We start from the raw sequence: 21209 nt of genomic DNA on the forward strand, positions 1-21209 counted from the left end.
TCATTGCAACAAATAATATAAATTATATATTATTGGGTATGTCCTTCAAAAAAGTCGAAATTTTTGAGCTTTCATAAAATAATAAGCACACTATTTGTTTTAAGTTTTAAGCTACAGCCTATATGCCTAGCAAAACGATAGTTTTATAAAATAAAATTAAGCGTTTAATTTTCAACTCACGATTAATATCGTTCTCGCATTATTTATATATCACGAACCGCTGAGAGGTATAACTAGTGAACTGTGTAGTATGTTACTGAAGCTACGCAATTAAATTAATATTTCAGGATCGATACTTTGCATCCAATATAGTTTTTCACCTATTTGTTTTATAGCTGCAGATTAATTAAATAAGTTAAAAATCGATTATATTCTTCACTACTGTTTCTAATTTCCGTGCAAGATACGCTGAGATTAGTTGGCTTTTTCAGTAATATTGGTTTAAAAAAAAAGATTTTGTACCTGTATAAACATAATACAAATTAATATTTATATTATTTTAATATAAAATAAAATATTGAAATTGTGAGGAATATTTTATTTGTTTTGGTGTAGGCTGTAGATCATAGATTGTAGAATATTAATTTTTTATTTTTAAAACTACGATTTCAGGTTGATTATAGTTTATGTTATGACTTTATGGCAACATCTGTATTCTCTTTTAGCATTGTGATTTGTGATGTCGTCGTCAAGTAACGAATTTCGTCTTATTTTCTAAGATTAATCAAGGTATATATTATGTATTAATTTTTCTAATTAGTTTATTGTTACTAATCAGTTGTAGTTTTTATTCATATATGATCAATTGTTGTTTCTTGAAGGTTCGAATTTTAAAACAAGAGTTCTGCTATGTACTTGGTGGCCATCTTTAAATTTATTTTATCCCTTTACTTTATATTTAATCCGTTTCTATCTTGTTCATCGATTCTAAATTTGTCTTATAAACTCGTATTATTGATCAACGTTGCTAAATAACCGGTATTTACCATTTATTAAATTGGCCGGACTAAAGCTACAATTATTATTTGTACACAAATAACTCGATAACATATCTGTCCTATTAATATTTTGTTGACGCGTCTTTTTATTTACTCCTTATTGTTTTGTTGATAAAGTAATTTATTATTGCGTTGTTTCAGATTTTCCGGAATTCTGCTAGTGTACGTGATTACTTTTGATCTATCTTATGTGTCGAATAGTGACTTATTGTGAAATTTGTTTTGTGTTGGACTGTAACTGAAATAGGACTTTGTGATAAGTTTCTGATTTTAGCCTCCCGTAAAGGGCAAAAATTGGCAAAATGATGACAGAAAGTAGAATTAGCTCGAGTAATCATGTAGGCAATAGCATGAATAATCAGAAAGGGTCAGTATTCTAGTAGTATTAGTACAGCATTTTATTTTTTTGTGACAATATCATTCAACATTATAAAACTTTATTTTAGAGAACTTGATAAAACACTAGAAGACATTGGATGGAAATCAAAATTAAAAGTACCCCCTAAAGACAGAAGAATAAAGACAAGTGTAAGTAGATTCATCTACCATCTTATTATCTCTCATGAGTAATCAAAAGCTATATCAGCTCACATGGATAAATCAGTAATTATGTGTGCTGCAATAATGATTGTAACTGAAAAATTTAAAAAATTGGTCAAATTTTTTACACATAATAATTAACTTTTTTTTTTAAACTTTCATCTTTTATATAGCTTTAATAGCTTACATGGGTGACAGTGTTAATGTTGCTTGTATTTGATGTAAACAAAAAGTGATGTTAAATTATACCAATTTATACCATTAATTGCTTTTTCTGTAGGATGTTACTGACACAAGAGGAAATGAATTTGAAGAGTTTTGCCTTAAAAGGGAAATCCTCATGGGTATTTTTGAAAAAGGTTGGGAGAAGCCATCTCCCATACAAGAGGCTTCAATACCTATTGCTTTAAGTGGAAAGGATGTCCTTGCAAGAGCTAAAAATGGCACAGGCAAAACAGGCGCTTATTGTATTCCAGTCTTGGAACAGGTATATCCAGTCATGGTTTATAAAATTTAATATTTACCTTTTTATTCATTATAACACTGTTTAATGTTTGCTTAATTTTAAAGGTGTTATTGTTGATAACATGGATTATCTGAATAACATGAACATTTCTATTATTTAAATACTATATTGTCAAAGAAAAAAATAATAATCATGAATAAAATGTAATAGTTACTTCTCTTAACATAAAACAACAATTCATAGCATTGTAACATATTCACTTAAATAACTTCATTTGTTACATTGTTTATCTAAGGTGTTGATATGATGATAATGTTTGGATTCCCCTTCACTTAAATTATAAGTGATAATACCACATCTGATCGAAAAAAGCTGCACAAAAATTATAAATGTGCATATGTAGTCCTGTCGTTACAATAATAGTGCATCTTTTTAGATTGATCCAAAGAAAGATTGTATTCAAGCATTAGTCGTTGTACCAACTAGGGAGTTAGCTTTACAGACATCACAAATTTGTATTGAGTTGGCTAAACATACAGACATTCGTGTGATGGTAACAACAGGAGGCACAAACTTGAGGGATGACATAATGCGTATATATCAAAATGGTATGTATCATTAAACTTTATAAATATAACAGATATTAAAGATAAAGATAGCCTTTATTTCTAGACATTAGTTATGTAGTAACATGTATTTTTTATTTCCTCTATTTTTTAACAGTGTGTCTAGCTTGTCCACTGACATAGGCCTCCTCTAGGACCTTCCAGTGCTCTCTCTCCTGCGCTTCTACTCCAAACTGGTCCAGCAACCTTCTTTATGTCATCTTCCCACCTTAGTATCTCTTTCTTTTAGCATCTCTCGGGTACCAATGGGTGAGTTTCTGTGACCACTTGTTTGGGCCTCTGATCATGTGACCTGTCCATTTCCACTTAATGTTTTTCACAGTTTTGTTATGGGGATCGCCTTTGTTTTTTCTCTTCTGTCTGTTATTTCTCTGTCCTTTAATTTTATGTCCAATAGGCTCCTCTGCATGGTGTTTTGGCATACTTCCAGTTTTCTCATATTTTTGCTTGTAAGGGCCCAGGTTTGGTATATAGGACATACATGGTGTTATGCAGGTGTTTAAAATCTTGCCTTTTTCTAATGCTGGAATCTCCTTAGTTTTCATGATCTCCTTCAATGACCAGTAGCGTTTTCAAGAGTTACCAATCCTTTTATTGATCTCTTTATCCATTTGGTCCGTTGGGGATATTGTCTGGCCTAGATATTCATATTCATCCACATACTCTATCCTTGTACCTCATATAACAGATATTGCTGTAACTTAAATGTTATAATGTTGAAAATGCTGTAAATTATGTTTTTAATAATATTCATTGCCGGCCAATAACATACAGTAATGCATAATATTAATCCTGTCTTATGGGAATATATTAGAAATATCATTGTATATGTAGGTCACACTAAAAGTTTTGTAAAACTTAAAAAAACAACTTGTAATAACCAAAATATAATGTTAATTGCTTTTCAAAATACTCTTCCATACATTTTAAACATTTTTTCATGCAATTGAACCATTTTTTAAAACAGGAGGACCACAGATCTGTAGGCATGTTTTCTACATGCTGATTGAATGCTATCACTGCCTCTTTGGAATTGGTAAAAGTGAAACCTTTCATCAAATCTTTGATTTTGGGGAAAATACAGAATTCACAGGGTGCAGAGTCGGATCTATGTGCAGATGGGTGATGATTTGTACTTTTTTGGAAGCTAAAAATGACTTAGTTTTGTTGGCCATGTGTGAAGAAGCGTCATGATGTAGGAGAACGCGGCTTTTTGGTTGTCTTTCGTGAACTTTTTTTACCAAACTTTTTTAGTAAAGAAATGCTGGACAACCTCTCGGCATTAACACTTTTGATCTTTAAGTAGAATTGTGCAGAGGAAATTGGGTAGCTGAGAAAAAATATTGATATTTTTTTTACCAATGTTTCTCATCTGTCTCACTTTTGTTGGCCTGTTCTCATTTTCAATCACCCATTCACAGGATTGCTGGTTTTTTTTCGAGTTCAAAACAATAAATCCATGTTTTGTCTTCTGTGACAATGTCGTAAACAGCATTAGAATGTCTATGGTCTTACTTCATTAGCACCATTCCACGCAGTCAGCTTATGCTCAGCTGTCAGTTCATGAGGGATCCAATGACGAGAAAGTTTCCCAACTTTCAATACTTGTAAAATTTTCTGAATTTGCCTCATACCAATCCTCAATAGTGCTTGAATTATATTATAGGTAATCCGCAGGTTGTCTTCAGTTAGCAGCATAACAATAGCCACATTATTTTTGTACTAAGCCGCCCTTCACGAAAATCGTCATGTAAAGAAACCTGGTACCTCCCTCGAATTCAGCAAACCATCACCTCAATGTGCTCAACCAAGGTGCTTCTCTCCCAAACCATTTTAAAGACGAGTGGCACATCTTGCGGAGAGGGAGAACTTAAAATCATAAAAAATCATCGCTCTAAAATCTTTTTGACTTAATTTCGTTGCATATGTAGAACTTTCATGTGTGATAAAAACAATTGGTGACAAATGCTTTCCCGCCAATTGTTTTTTTTTAATACCAAGAAGGTTACAATGTTTAAGTAATATTCGAAATTCAAATAGTTCCGATTAGCTAGAAGTGCAAAACTTTTAGTGTGCCCCATGTATACTATAATGATAGATGGGTAGAGCAGTGCACTTTATTTTAAAACTATTTGATTGATATTATTTTTTTGTCACACTGCTTTATTGATTTAATCCATTAATCACAAGCCACATGTGTCTAAACACCTATAGCAATAATCAATTAGATTCACAGCTGTGCTATATAAGACCGATCTAGGGCTTCCAATGAAAGTGTTAATATGGCAATCAATTATCCTGAGTGGCACTGCATTATAATTGACAATTCTTACCAATTACTTACTACAGATGAATGTCTTGATTGTTTTGTCACTATTTCTTATAAAAAAAATTGTAATAGAGAACATTTAGTATAGGCCGTGGCATTACCCTCTCATCAGGGAGGTGCTAGTTCAATCCTGAACAATGTTCGTTAATGTACTTAACAGCTCAAGTTGTGTAAAAACCCTATGAATACCTATACATCTATCACCAATGTTATGTATACTTATTAAATATGTGTAGTGTGATTGACATGATCACACAACTGCAGATAGAAATAAATGTGTAAAAAATATAATTTTCTTACCATGAGTTTAGTAGTTTATTAAATTCTTAAAATAAATTATCTACCACTGGTTATACTTACTTTATACAGAGTTTTTGGATTAACTGTATTTTTATTAATTAAAATTTCAGTTCAAGTGATAATTGCCACACCAGGCCGGATGATTGATCTCATGGATAAACAGGTAGCAAAGATGGAACATTGCAGGATCCTGGTACTAGATGAAGCTGACAAGCTTCTATCCCAAGACTTCAAAGGCATGTTGGATATGGTCATCAACCGGTGAGTTACTAACTTGACTTTATTTTTTTAAATTTTATTTTAATATATCTTTATTATTATTATATTTATATTTAATATATCTACACTAGATTCTCATAATCTTGATGCATAATATTTTCTGTTATATAAAAAAGTACCTTAAAGCATGGCTAAGCTAGCCTAGCAACAGGAATGAGAATGTAGGCGGAGGACTTAAACAATGGGTGCTGAATTTGCTGTAAAAGAAAAGTTTTTAATATAATAAATGATTATTAAAAAATAATTTTATTAATATATTTTAATAAAACAAATTTAAACATATTTGTTAGTTAACTAATTTGTCTCAATAAAATGTAATTTATTTTTGAATTCAGTTCAGTAAATTATATTATCCATGACTGATAAACTATCAGACTACAAGCTTTGCCTCTTTGTAATATTATAGATATATTTATTGAGATTTGGGACAACAGTATATTTCTTTTTAATCAGCTGTGATCTTATTGTTTTAACTAAACCTCATTGTTTCAGGTTACCTAAAGAACGCCAGATCTTGCTTTTCTCAGCAACTTTCCCATTAAGTGTAAAGCAGTTTATGGAGAAGCATCTCCGAGAACCATATGAAATTAACCTGATGGAAGAGTTGACTCTCAAGGGAGTTACACAATACTATGCTTTTGTGCAAGAGAGACAAAAAGTACATTGTTTAAACACACTATTTTCTAAGGTATGTTAAACTGGTGCCTTTAGACCTCTTACAATTTGCTTGATATAATTTGAAAAATTTATTGAATTAGGTGTTACTTTAAGTTTTCTTTAGTGTTAATTCCGCCAATCAAAATATGGCACGAGACAACACGTCCTGAGGATGCCTCGTGTAGAAGCGAAACACATGTTGAATTGTTTTAAAAACAAATGTTGGCAGAATTAACACTAAAGAAAATTTAAATCATTTGTATGATATAATTTGATCCATGAACTATTTGACTAAACAGAGAAGTTTTATAATTGTTTCACTTAATTTAACAAAATTATTTTCTGTTTATGAGAACTTCAAACTTTAAAGTAGCCGAAGCCTTGCTTTAAAATCAGATAAAAATGAGTGATGAAACTTCAAACAATATAGTAGAATAGTATAACCATACAATATGAAACATTTGTTATCCTGTAGAGCTTATAGGGACTGATAGTATGTAAGCTTATTTAAAAAAAATTAGATGAAAACAGATATCAAGGAGTTACTGAGCCCAAAGCGCAGTCAAGATAATATAACAATATATATAACACAATAACATGCTATATATTATACTATCTAGTTTGATTTGAACTATATCAATGTTTGTCAAGGTCTCTAGTAGCCTGTTATCTTCAAAAACAATTTTTTAGATATAAATAGCAATTAAACAACATAAGACTAAAATGAATAAAATACAAAACCTTTGCAATTTGATATTTAATGGTTTTTGTTTAGAAAACACAATATGTGAAAATAATTCATAATGAATTTGATTTAAATAAAATTGATTAACATTTTATTTTATCCAGGAGATACATATTCTACGCTTGTTACTTACAATGCATTGTTTTTACAGCTGCAAATTAACCAGTCAATAATCTTCTGCAATTCAACGCAACGAGTGGAACTGTTGGCAAAAAAAATAACAGAACTGGGATATTGCTGTTACTACATTCATGCAAGAATGGCTCAAGCGCACCGTAACAGAGTGTTCCATGATTTTCGTGCAGGGCTGTGCCGTAACTTAGTGTGCTCTGATTTATTCACTAGAGGTATTGATGTGCAAGCCGTCAATGTCGTCATCAACTTTGACTTCCCGCGCATGGCAGAGACATACCTGCATCGCATTGGACGCTCAGGTCGCTTTGGTCACCTTGGTATCGCTATAAATCTAATCACTTATGAAGACCGTTTTGCTCTTCATCGCATCGAACAAGAATTGGGAACAGAGATCAAACCCATCCCAAAGGTGATCGACCCGGCGCTGTATGTGGCGCGTCCGGAGGATGACAATGGCGACAAGTAACGCCATGCCGAATAAACAGTGTGAAATCCTTTAGTTATCTGGACTCTGACTGGTGAAAGGAATTTAAAAAACTTGATTAATTTGTGAAAAGTGTAATGAATTTGTATCAAAATGTGTGTGTATATAGTTTATCATGAAATAAGACTTAAACCTAAGAAGGTTTTTTAAAAGTGTACATAAACATCTGGACTCAATGGCATCTTGACGCTCTATGTCCATATTGGATTAAGTGCGTGGTTTCCTATATGATTGTTAAAACATAAAATATTTATCTGAACACTTGTGCGTGAGAGAGTCTATCTAGATTTGTATGTGGTTTTTTGAAATAAATTTTGGTAGACTTTCAACTATCACAACTTCCCTACCCATGTAGAAATCACATTTGAGCTAGCACTGGTTTTATTTCATAATACAAATAGTACTGGCTATGTGGGTAGGCAAAGACTAGCTCAAATTAACCAAAGTTTTGTATCATATCATATTTTGTAATTGTCTGTGTCACAAGCATTGCTTTCTGTCCACTTGGAACAATGCTTATAAATACAAGCCGTCATTTAAAATCAGATTATGACAAGTGAAACAATTTCTGCAAAATGATGCTCAACATTGTTAAGTTATATCAAACGAGTATTTAATAAGTATCTTGATCATAATCTGATATCATGTTTGTGTTGAGTTTAATATAAAGTGGTAATGTCACAATTTCCAGCAAGTAGGCCACAGGGCATGTACTATGCTATTAATTAATACAAATTGTCCAACTTGGATAATGTGACATATAACGAGGTGGAGGAATGGTTTCATAATGTTTCGGCTTGCATTATGGCCATTGCTCTGTCTGAGGGGTTAATATAGAGGGCAATTGTGTTCAATTTGTTAAACATTGTTCTCTGGGGAATTAAATTTTGGATGTCAGGTGAAGAGTTAAATAATTTGGTCTAACTCAGACTATTGTCACTTGTTCAATATTGCCTTTTAAAAAAAATTTAAGTTATTTTAAGTTTGGAACACTTATTGTATGTTTGTCTATATTGATTGATATGTAACAATAACTAGTGCAATTCCCTGAGTCACTGAGTGGCTCCATATCTGTGATACAATGCAGTGTGTGAAATAGTCTGGTTGGGAGTATTGGTAAAGTTGTATTGTCTTCCTTTGGTCTGTGTGAGTGGTTGTTATCTAAATTAACTTGCAATTGTTTGTACTTAACAATACAGTGATATCTTAGTGGTACAAAATGTTATACTTCGAAATTGAATACTATATATTTTAATAGATCCAGACAATGGGGGAAATGAGCATATCCAAGAAATATTTTTATATGTTAAGTTAAATTATGCTCTTAAAAGTATACAGAGAATAATTATATTAATTGTCAAAGCCAGAGTGAACTAGTTAAATACTTCCAACATTTCAGTTGGTAAGGTTCATAAGTGTTCTATATTTGATTCTGCAATAAAAAACCAGTGATCAATTTTTTCTGAAATTATATTACTTTTATGAGGCGAATGATAAGTCACAGCTGAAATGTGATTCAAACTAATTTTTAAAGTATTGTATATGCATAATTTGTTATTTTTGTGGGAAAAAATCGTATTTAAAGTGGGCCAAATAAAAAACTCTTCACAAATTGGTTTTGTATAATTTAATACCTTGATTTTTGGAAAATACTATATTTACTATATGGAATGGGAACAAGCAGGGCCTTCAGAGGGGTCACCTAATAATGATAGCCTAATGTCAGGCAATGAAATAAGTGTGTTGCTAGTCGTTGACTAAGAGGATGAGTAACATAATTTGTTTTCCGTAACTTAGAATACCTACTATGTCACTTAATCAGAAATGTTAATAATAAATAATGTGTCACTAAAATAGTGATAGGGCAGAATTTTGCGAGGACTTGGTAGAACCTGCATTTGAAGATGGTGACTAGTTCAAAATTTTTGTTTTTTTTTTTATTATATAATTTTATATATTTTGCTATTTTAAATGAATTTGAGTTTATTCTTGCTACTAATGAGTACCTACATACCATTTTTGGATCGTAGTTTATAATGACATGGGGTACCATAGTTTCAACACCACATTTGCAAAAAAAACGGGCGGTTATAAGAAAATACAATATCAAAAGTGGTTTTATTTGAGAATATTACTGGTACATTTATAAAGTGATGTGCATAAGTTTATTCCAAATTCAAATTTAAGACAGCGGGGCTTTAATTTTTGTTATAGCCCGACTTACGGACGAGAAAAAAAAAGGACTCCGCGCCGTGATATTAGCAAACCGTTATGCTAGTGTGTGTGCGGCCACAAATACTTATATAGTATCGTTTTTACAACACGACGGCATTTTAAAATATTTTATTGATACGCAAACTGATCTGTCACAGACGATGAGAATTCCCATAATGGCCGCCTATCGGCCTGTAGTAGTGTAAAGCCCCATCCACACGCTTGACAAACAATGGCAAACAGCAAACACGGACGTGTGGATGGGTGTTTGTCGTTGTTTGTCTGTTTGTGTTTGTGATGGGCAGTGTTCGGCATCGGTGTCGGTTTTTCTTGCCAGATCAAAGGATGTTTGGCAAACAGTTTGCGACGTATCCACACGTTTGGCAGCGTTCAGTAATGCGCGCGAGCTTGCGGGAGGCGGACGTATTTTCTTGCTACACTTTTTCGTTGGCGCGCAAAGCGTACTCGCCTCAGCATTATAATGAATAAAAGTGTCAAGGAATTGAAGACCAAAAAAGAAATACTGATGGCTACGTTCCGCAGACATTTGAAGAAAAAAAAGATTCTATTCGGTCCGGTGCAGGTAAGTTTAAATAATCAATAAATATTTGTCTAAACACCCCTGCTATGTTCCTTGCGAATAAATTTTATTTTAATTTTATTTTTTCAGGATCCGATGATGTTTATACACCGGTCTGGTTTGCTTATGACCTGATGGAGTCATTTTTAGGACCGGTATATACCTACTCAAATAACGTAAATTCAGAGGAAGTAAGTAAAACGACTTTTTTTCATTATGGTTTATTCATTCTTAATTAAATTTAAACTATCATTTATATAAAGATTTAATCAGATAAAGTTTTGATTATCTATTTGCAGGAATGGTAGTACTCTAGAAGACGTGACGTCGATTTAGAAGCTGATATTTTTTTCTGTATAGAGCTCGACATGTAGAACGATGTACTAAAATATTACATTGCGAAGCCTCATAATTTTCGAGAAAAAAAAATCCTAAAGTTACGAAAAAAAAATACGATTGGCTTAAGTGTCGTTTGACAGGCGGAAGGGGCTATAAGTGGTTAAAGTTCCCTTATCTGTTTGGCATGCATAGGTGACCTACGGGGTACATTTGGCATGTTCTGAATTGCATTATATTCCTCTTCGTATTTTCGCCAAGATCCACGTGTTATTATTTCACCATTTCTGTCAATCGTATCAAACGTTCCTGGGGGGGTATATCTCTGGGGAGTTTTTTCGAAGGAAGTTATGTAGTAGTACACAGGTCATTGTTATTTCTGATACAGAAATGGGGTCTAAATAAATTGGACGACGGTAAATACGAAACACTGAAGCAAAAACTCCAAATGTGTTTTCGACTACTACCCGAGCTCTAGATAAACATTGATTGAATATTCTTTTTGGTGAACCGATGTTATGCTGTCCTGGGTAGGGTTTCATAACATGCATGCTCAATGCAAAAGCACCATCTCCTATGAAAACGTATGGAACGTTAACGTCCGATCCAGGAAGTGGGCATGGTATAGGAAAATCAATTTCATTTTTACAGATTTTTTTCCACAGTAATGAATTATTAAAGACGCCATCGCTAATCCTCCCTTGGCATCCTATGTCAACAAATATAAATTTGTAGTGGGCATCAACTAATGCCAATAGAACGATGCTGAACGTTTTCTTATAATTTAAATATTCAGTTCCGCTATGAGGTGGACTTTCTATATTAATATGCTTGCTGTCTATGGAACCAAGACAGTGTGGAAATTTTCTTCTAAACCCTCTTTCTATATTCATCCAAGCATCAGCCGTTGATGGCATCTGAAAACAATCAAAATGAAGTAAATAAAAATTAATTATTTATTTCAGAGAGCATTGCCAGAAGAAAATGAAACTGCAGCTATAGAGGTCGTAGAAGTTGTTGAAAATAGAGATTTAGAACAGCCTCTCCCTACATCAAAACTAGTGCGCCGTCGTCCAGCTACCGACACAGCGGAACGGCAAATGTCGTCTGCATTTGGACAGTTGACCAATATTTTAAGCAAAAGACAGAGGGAATATCCACCACCACCACCAAAAGAAGACGACGACAGCGAACTTTATGGAAAATTACTAGCGAAAAAACTGCGTGAACTTTCACCAGATGAGAGGAAACTATTTATGTATAATATAGACACATTGTTTATAAATAGAATTAAAGGCTCTTTAAGCGACAAACCCCATCTCCCCAATCAGCCCCTTATCAGGCATATTCTGTGCCATTACCAAAAACTTCACCAATTCCAATACGACCATCAACTTCCCAAACATCATATTCCGAACCTTTGCCAAATAATTCACCATCGGCTCCATATCGACCGTCATCTTCCGAAACCTCGTATTCTGAACCTTTGCCAAATACTTTAGTTTTAGGTTCAAACCAGCTATCAACCGCCCAAACGTCACAGTATTTACCATTGGTAATCAATTCACCCCAACCATTCACTTCTCAAAATCACGTTTATTTCAACCAATCGGGCTCATCAAATTCTGCTCCTACCATTCAAATAATATCCAATGAGTTGATTTCCCAAAGAACAGAAACAAACCGTGTAAATGAAGCTTTAATTAAAGCTTATGAATACTTTGATCGTGAAAATTGAGATAGTTTAATCGGCTTAATTTTTCATGAATTAATTTTTCATTTCAAATTATTGATAATAAAAATAAAAATTTATAAATAACTACTCACCTTTATTTCATTTCTTAGAACATCATTAATTGCTTTGCAGACTTCAGGTATAATTTTTGGTATTGCTTGGGGAGACACTTTGAATAAATAGTGTAAACTTTTATAACTGTCACCACTTGCGATAAATCTTAGTGTTATTGCTAGACGATATTTCGCTGGTATAGCTTCCCTGAAGTCCGTATCTTGTTTCGATATCAGAGGAGAAATTTTGTCTAGCAAATACTCAAAATCTGTGAAACTCATGCGGCAGAAGTTATGAAACTCCCCTGATGGTTCGTAAAGAAGCTCATTAAATTTTTTTTCTATAAATTGTCTGAAACGAATAAAAAATTTTAAGTAAAATTAAATAACACGGCAAATTAAAGCCCAAATAATAGGTCTAAAGCAGTACCTTGTACGATTTCTATGTATTTTAATCATCCACCATCGTCTTTGCTTTCTTCTTTTTTCTCTCTCTTGCTTTAATTTAAAATAAAAATATGTCAACCCGAAAGTAATAGCTGCCACAAGCTCGTCGTTCGCCATGTTTGCCGATTCGCAATGTTATGAACGTTCGCCAAGCATGTGGATGGCTGTTTGTGTTGGGTGATTGTGGTTGGTGTTTGGGACTTTGTTTACTGTTTGCGGTGTTTGTGACAAACAGCCAGCGTGTGGATCCGGCGTAAGAGTGTACATGGGGCTATGTATTTACACGTTAATCTGCTTCTTTTGGTGCTACACTGTTATGTAAGCTGACACGGAGTCCTTATTTTGTTACTACTCCATGGCCCGACTATGTATGTGTTATTGCAGTTGTGTATCATGGCGGGAATAGTTGATAGTATTGTCGGGTTGTCCTATTTCCTTAATATTTTACAGTGAAACACCATTATTTAGTCTTGTTTATTAAATTATTTATTAATGGAAAACTACGAGAGAAGGCTAAATTTCAGTTTGTCTGATTTTCATTTGTTTTTATTTTAACACTAGCCAGGACAGATGTTCTTTCAAAAGTTAATAGTTAAAAATAAATAAATGTAACGTATTTCCGAGTGATCCCGGTATTTATACCTCAATAATAAACATCGATTACTTACAAAAATAAATTCTTTTTTGTAGACTGCAATACTTTATGAACTAGATGATACTCATTCCAATGGTTTATGGTATACAATAATTTATGTTTTGCGTAAACAAATAAAGCTGATGGTTTCCTAATGCGGAAGCATGCAACGTATATCTGTCCATGAGAGAAGCATGGGTTTTCAAGATTAATGCCGCAAATACTTCAAGACTGACCCTGTAATTTATTTATGATTATTGCGATGGCAAGCCGCACTGGAAATGATTTTATTTTTCTACTTTGTAATTAATTGTCGAATTAATCTGGTTTATGTACCTAAGTGTAACAAATATATTTTAGTTTGTTCCAAAAAAGTACAAAACTACCATGTCAAAAGGTTAAAGGGTTCTAGCCATTTTTCTACGATATTTGTACCCCGCTTACGGGGTACGTTCGTACAGTAGGTGGGGTACTTTCGTACGCCATGGGGTAGATTCATACAGGGTTTTTAAAAAGCCTATGAAATAGTAAAATTTTTATAAAAAATAAAAAAATTTAAAAAATATTTATTTATCAATGAACTAACGAAAAATATGTGACTTGACTCATGATAGTCTATAAAACTTTCTTTAGAAAAATAATAAAAAATAAAATCGTTCATCCTAAGTTATTGATAATTCTAAGCATTACAATCAGTCTAAAAAACATAAACATTTTGTATGACATCGTTGTACAGTTTTTGACAATTTAAACTAAAAGTAGGTAATTATACATTTGGTTGTTACTTTGGAGCTTATTGCTTATTATAATTATTTAAAATAACTGCAAAAGTAAAAAGCGATTATGACAAAGCAATAAAATCGGATGCTCTTTACAGCTCAGTATGTGTTTCTCAATGTGCTTACTGGAACAAAATTAACCTTCAAGCAAATGGTCTATGTGGTGCGCTCTTTAAAATACAAATAGCGGAGGGTTAGTATTTCCACTAGCAGAAATAAAAGCACAAAATGTTATAAATTCGCCTCGTTCCGGTGACACGATTTGGCCCACTTGTTCCTGTGATTTAATGAGTCCAAATATTAGGAGTTTCTAAAACAGTAGACTCGTCAAAGTTAAATATCCTTTAATAACCATAATTTTACTGCCGACAAAATTATGTCGCTGTAACACATCAGTCAAATTATTATAGAACTCTTGGACTGCATTCTTATTAAACGCGAATGATCGAGCAGCACTACTATTTTCTGGCTTTCGCAGAGTGAAGTTGGCGTTTCGTCGCATGTATTTAGGCATCCACTCTAAGACAGCCATTTGATTTTCATCCAATTTCTCTGGATATTTTAAATTTAACACTTTCGCATATTCGAAGGCAAGTTTCCGAGTTTGTACTGTCGTTAGTTCATAATGCATTTTGCAGCAATTAGTAATATAGTCTTCCAATAAGAAGACTTGTATACTCGTGCATTTGGAATGAAAAGTTCGTGAGGGTCCATCGGCGTTAGAGACATCTTTTAAATTTCTTGACTCTTCTTTCCAACGTTGCTGTTTTGATGTTGTATTTTAACACGGCTTTCCTATACGACAATCGTCCTTGAATTCCCTTCATCCACATCTTGAGTACGCGTACCCTTTTTTATATTTTTGCACCATAAAACTGGATAGTTATAAAGTTGACTTAATAAAAATATTTCATTTAACTAGTTATAAGTAGCATACTGCATAAAAGGAAAAATATGTTATTGTGCTGTCTGCATGATAATTTTAAATTGTGGTTTTGGAGGGGCCTTCATCACCAAATGTAGAAATCATCCGGTCAACACACTGTTTTTGTGTTAAACTAATTCGAAAGTCGTAATAAATCATCGCTCTAGAATTTTCTCGAGTCAATTCCATTTTCTCAACGACTAAACAAGTTTGACAATACCGAGAATCTTTTTTTACATAAAGAAATGGTATTCGATTTTGTAGTTTTCAATTAAAAAGATTTTTATATGACAGGAACAGTGGAAATATTCCATTCCCGATACTTTTAGTGCAGCTCTCGTCCGCCGTAGTGTGACTGGCGGGACACTTCGCTAGCAAAATTAGATGTGGTCGTTAAATCAATAAACTGTTTTTGTTAACAGTTTTATATTCGTTAACGAATTAACAATTATTCTTCAACGAGAAAATCTGTTAAACATAATAAGCTAATAAATTCAATCAAAGTCTTCGCCCGTAACTCTTAATAAATGAAGAAATTGAATGTATCACTAAAACAGCTTAATTCAAAACAGTTGACGAATTTGCGAACTAATTAATAATTGCATACGATAATTATTAATAATTGCATAAACCGATTTTTCATAACCCGTTGACGATTTAACAGTTTTTTCAACCTGTTGACCATTGACAAAAAACAGTTAAATTAAATTAATTTAAAAACCTTCAATGACACACCTCTAAGCAACATGGCGGCCGGTATGTCAATGTACACAAACAAAGGCAAGTTTGTGTGCAGTTTAGTTTTTCTACTAGACGAATGTGCCCGCGTACGAATGGTGACCACTTTTCACTTTTTATATTTTGCTTTTATTATTAATGCTCGGATTACATTATGATTTTTTTCACTTATAGCCGGGTGCCGTTACAAAGACGCGGTGGATTATTATTTCGTATCAACATTATGACTACCGATCGGATTCGATACCGAAATTAATTAAATCCAAAATCTGCTCATTTATTGCCTCTAAGGCGAAACATGTTCGCCGGGTCAGCTAGTTAATAATAAAGTTAAAATACATTATTATTATACACACAAACTCAGTTAAAATACATTCAAAATCATAATTATGCATTGAAATAACATACCTAATATTTAAAAATAACGAATAGTAATAAAATTCAATAAATAAATAATATCTACAAAAATAAATTGTTTGTATATGAATAAAATACAACATAACTGTCATTTGGAGTTTCTTGGAATGAAGTTTACAAACATTAATTAATTCGTACAAAATTGTACCCCTAGTACCCAGCGACCTACTTACTTTTTAACAACCTCGGTTGGGGAGGTACCTATTAATCTTTTAACATAATTATATCAAATTAACTTACCTGTGTTGTAAATTGTTAACTTAAACCGGTCCTTTCCTTTTTATAGACAACGCGTACTAGACCGGGGTACGTTGTATGTTTGGTTGTCTTATTTCGTAGAGAAATATAAAAATTAGTGTACATGTAGGTACCGTCAGCGTCAAAAACATAGCGTTACCCATTGTATTGAAAAACATGGCAACACCCTTCTATCTCGGATTAAGTTTATATCTTAATTAAAAAAAAATGTAGCAATGAGTTACCTATGTTTAACACTATCAACTGCATTTCAATTACCAATAGGTTTTTATTAGCCCGAATTCCATTGAGGTCCTGTGTTGACTTCTTTTAACTACATTGTCTTGTGCCTGTTTCAATTTGTGAGGTTAGTACATGCAAGTCTTGCAGATACTTGATGTAACTACCTACATACCTGTTAATATATAATAATAATATTGACACTTTTTACACAAATTATCTTGCCCCAAATTAGGCATATATAGCCTGTGTTATGGGTTACAAGACAACGATATATTTAATACAATATACTTACTCAAACATACATAAATACATTTTTTTGATATGAGAGAGGGCAAACGGGCAAGAGGGTAACGGGATGGGGAGAGGTGAGGCAACCGCCCATGGACATCCATATAAACATATAACAACATATAAACATACATTTAAATATACGTAAACAACAATAGAAACAAACATTCATATTCATCATAATATAAACGCTTGAACCTACCGAGATTCGAACCCGAGACCTCTAGCTTAGTAGGTAGGATCGCTAACCACTCGGCTATACAGGTCGTCAAATACAATATATATAACATTATGCATATGTATAAAAATAATATTAAAGTTTAACAATTGAAAAGCGTCATAAGGAATAAAATAATATTTATTTTTGTACATATTCAGTCAAAACATTGATTACTAGTAAAATCCAAATTATAGGAATAATATACAACAGGCATAATAAATTATATAGTAAGTGTTCTATAAGTGCGATCAATTAAAGAAATAATATAAACTGTGACACGATTTAAAAAAATAATTTAGGTATTAAGTACTTACGGCCTGTCAAGAAAAAGTTGGGACTTGGGTATTAATATAGTAGTCAAAACGAACCTTAAAAGATATTTAACCCTTACAGCTTCACTCTACTAAGATCACTGACCTGTACAATTACCACTGGACAGACTGTTGCATATGTTTGACAGCAAATTTTTTGTGCCTATTTGAAGCACCACTAGCGAGCGTCCAGTGAACTAATTTTGACGTATAATACAAATGGCTGCGAAGTAACGTACAAAACTCTGAAGTATTTTTACATTTTTGAATTAATTTTGTTCATTTTCCGTGTTATTTATTCTTCAAGAATCAACGTAATAAAGTACACATTTTTTCTTTGTAAATAGTTTCCCACCATCTATCGATGTTTGATGATGTTGTCATCACTTGTTTTAGTACCGCAGACTCTCGCTACATGGCTAACAGCGCCAAAACGGCGAATATCAAACAGGCACAAAAGCACTTTGACAGCCGCCAGTCCAGTGGTATATAGTAAAGGTCAGTGACTAAGTAAATAATTAATTAAATCACGTCAAAGTGCCAACTTTTACTTGACGCGGTGTTGTTCTGAGAAAGAGATTACAAAAGTTTATCTAAGTGTCAGAATAACGCAGGATAAATCCTACAAAAATGTAAGATGCTATTCCAACAAAAGTAAGTATATTATTACAAAATATTATTTTCGTATAGTACCCACTTATAATAATAAAGCTCATGAAGAAAAAGTATATAAATAATCCCTTTTTTCTCATTTAATCTTAATGAAATCAATCGATGTAAGCCAATGGGAAACTTATAGTTATTAGATATGTGTGGTTTAATTAAAAAAATACTGTTTATTGTATATTATGTACTTACTGTAGTTAATCAAAGCAAAAGAAAAATTTTACATTTGTAGTTTAAAATAATTGTAATATATAATAAAAAACTACTACAGTTTTTAAAGATATAATAAAAAAAATGGGACTATTTCCGCATTGACGCCAAATAAAACATAAATATGATTGTGGGTGTCAATACCGCAGTCAAACTTCAAATACCAATCATGTTTACTTTAGCTGTTACACTGACCTATTATTTGTAGGAATTTGGCATTTTATTTAAATAAAATACTTTTTAAAGGATTAACCTGTATTTTACATTTTGCGTACAAGTTACATCTTTTTTATGATTTAACCCGATGTTTCGTGACCTTTTCAGAGCATGTTTTCAGGGGGACATCCTCTAAGTTATATATTTAATTGTGTAACACTCGCGTTAATCAAAGAAAATACTAACAGGCATTTTAGGCAGAAATAGGCGTCAGTGTCATATTTTGTGCTCTTGACTAGATTTTTTTTTGTCAAACAGAATTCTTAAAAAACGTTGTACATTATAATTTTTGAATACCTCAGAATACAGAGCAAACCAGAGAGGAGTTTTCAATCACAATTCTTCGCAGCGCATTGTGTCCAAATTAAATCCCCTCCCCCCTACACCCAGTGCTACCAACGCTCCATACATTACCGCATTTAGGGCTTCTTAAATAAATTAAATCCATATCTTTATATATATAATTCTTGTGTGCGTGTGTATGTCACTGAACTCCTCCTAGACGGCTGGACCGATTTTATTGAAACTTTCTGTGTGTCTTCAGGTGGATTCGAGAATGGTTTAGATTCACAATTGAACTACCTCCTGAACGGCTGGACCGATTTTGATGAGATTTTTGTGTGTTCCAGTGAATTTGGGATTGAGTGTGTCTTCGGGTGGATTCAAGAATGGTTTAGATTCCCAATTAAACTACCTCCTAAACGGCTGGACCGATTTTGATGACTTTTTGTTTGTTTCAGTGAATTTGAGATTGGTTTAGATTCTCAATTACGTCTATATAATATAATTCTCCTGCTCATGTGTATGTTAGTGAACTCCTCCTAACGGCTGGACAGATTTTTCAAATTTAAGACGTGTGTACAGGACAACGTCTGTTGGGTCCACTAGTATATATATAAAAATGAATTGAAGTTCGTTAGTCTCGCTAAAACTCGTGAACGGCTGGACCGATTAGGCTAATATTGGTCTTGAATTATTTGTGGAAGTCCAGGGAAGGTTTAAAAGGTGAATAAATATGAAAGTGTTCGGAATTAAATAAAAAAGACAATTTTGTTTTTCCTTTGATATGTCCCCCGTCGTCCGATATTTGTTTTGTATGGACATATTTTATATGAGAGAATTTATTGACGCACGGTTTGACAGTTCTGCTGTGAAACTATTTCATAACAACAACAGGGAGCATATTTTACGAAATAATTCTTGATGTTACGATATATTACTGACAAATTCATAAAAAACATTATTTTATTTATTATATACAGAACAACGTTTGTCGGGTCAGCTAGTATATGTTAAAATAAATTGAAAACGTGCTACTTACAGATGAAATATGCAGATGCAAGTGAGAACAATACACAATGATGTAATTGTTTTAAATCTCTCAACTGCAACTATTGTAAACAGTACGCGGGTCCGTTAGGCTAATTGACAATTTAACAAACTACGCCTTTCTGGCGTAGTTTATATTGTGTTTATATCCTACCTACTAAGCTAGAGGTCCCGGGTTCGAATCCCAGTAGTTGCAAGCATTTATATGATGAATATTTGTTTCCGAGTCATGGATGTTTAAATGTATTTATGTATGTTTATATGTATTTATGTATGTTATATGCATTTATGTATGTTTAAGTACGTATATGGCATTAAATATATCATTGTCTTGTAACCCATAACACAGGCTATATATGTTTAACTTGGGGCAAGATAATTTGTGTAAAAAGTGTGTCAATATTATTATATTGCCACGCTATTGAGCGCATTGACGGTTTCTGGTGTGTTCTGTATTCTGAGTTATAATATCCTAACCTAAAAAGAAGCAAACAAAATCTAAACACACAAATATATTAATAGCAAATACCAATTTTTCAAAACCTATTCGAAAGCAATATTAAAGTAAAAAGCGAAACGCGACAATCGTAAAATTCATAAAATCATAAAATATATTTTAGGTGGGTTTTGGAATAAAAACATCAGGTCCCTGTTGACATAAATTACCCACACGTCGTAGAAATACAATATTATAATCGTACAGATAATATAACTATTAACAGTGCGTGTATCACGAGTTTAAGGCAATTACAAGTTTATAATTATTGAAAAAAGAAATTTAGAATTTTACATCTTTCATTACATCAATCTTCTATTCTATTCTTTATATTGTGGCTTTTGTGGAATGGTCACCACGACTGAGCCAATGTCAGGTTGAGGTAGGCTACCAAGTAATGAAGAAAGGTACGGTGTTGAAGAGCATTCCAGTTTTAACTATAATTATCAATGTTTATATACATCAGTTGACAAATAAATAAATATTGACAGTTGTTGCACAAAAAACACGGCATTACTCTGTCAAATGACATCCTGACATATTTCAGTCTAAAATTACTATTACGTGTCATGGCAA

At 32.8% G+C, this 21209-nt stretch overlaps 2 protein-coding genes across 2 annotated transcripts; one reads left to right on the top strand and one right to left on the bottom strand.

Moving 5' to 3' along the window:
* The first annotated feature begins 607 nt into the window (after positions 1-607).
* Positions 608-9171, top strand: LOC126971621 (ATP-dependent RNA helicase me31b). The gene is made up of 8 exons (XM_050817979.1): positions 608-729; positions 1140-1365; positions 1445-1526; positions 1819-2025; positions 2441-2612; positions 5370-5520; positions 6031-6226; positions 7092-9171. Exons 2-8 carry the CDS (start codon positions 1301-1303, stop codon positions 7539-7541), a joined length of 1323 nt encoding a protein of 440 aa, XP_050673936.1. The 5' UTR covers positions 608-729; positions 1140-1300; the 3' UTR covers positions 7542-9171.
* Positions 9172-10865: 1694 nt separating this feature from the next.
* On the bottom strand, positions 10866-13073 carry LOC126971642 (uncharacterized). Its single transcript, XM_050818005.1, has 3 exons — positions 12908-13073; positions 12517-12829; positions 10866-11606 (listed from the first exon to the last, which is right to left on the bottom strand). Exons 1-3 carry the CDS (start codon positions 13039-13041, stop codon positions 10989-10991), a joined length of 1065 nt encoding a protein of 354 aa, XP_050673962.1. The 5' UTR covers positions 13042-13073; the 3' UTR covers positions 10866-10988.
* Positions 13074-21209: the final 8136 nt, after the last annotated feature.

This window comes from Leptidea sinapis, chromosome 24, assembly GCF_905404315.1.
Source record: "Leptidea sinapis chromosome 24, ilLepSina1.1, whole genome shotgun sequence".
In the NCBI taxonomy this organism is placed as follows: Eukaryota; Metazoa; Arthropoda; class Insecta; order Lepidoptera; family Pieridae; genus Leptidea; species Leptidea sinapis.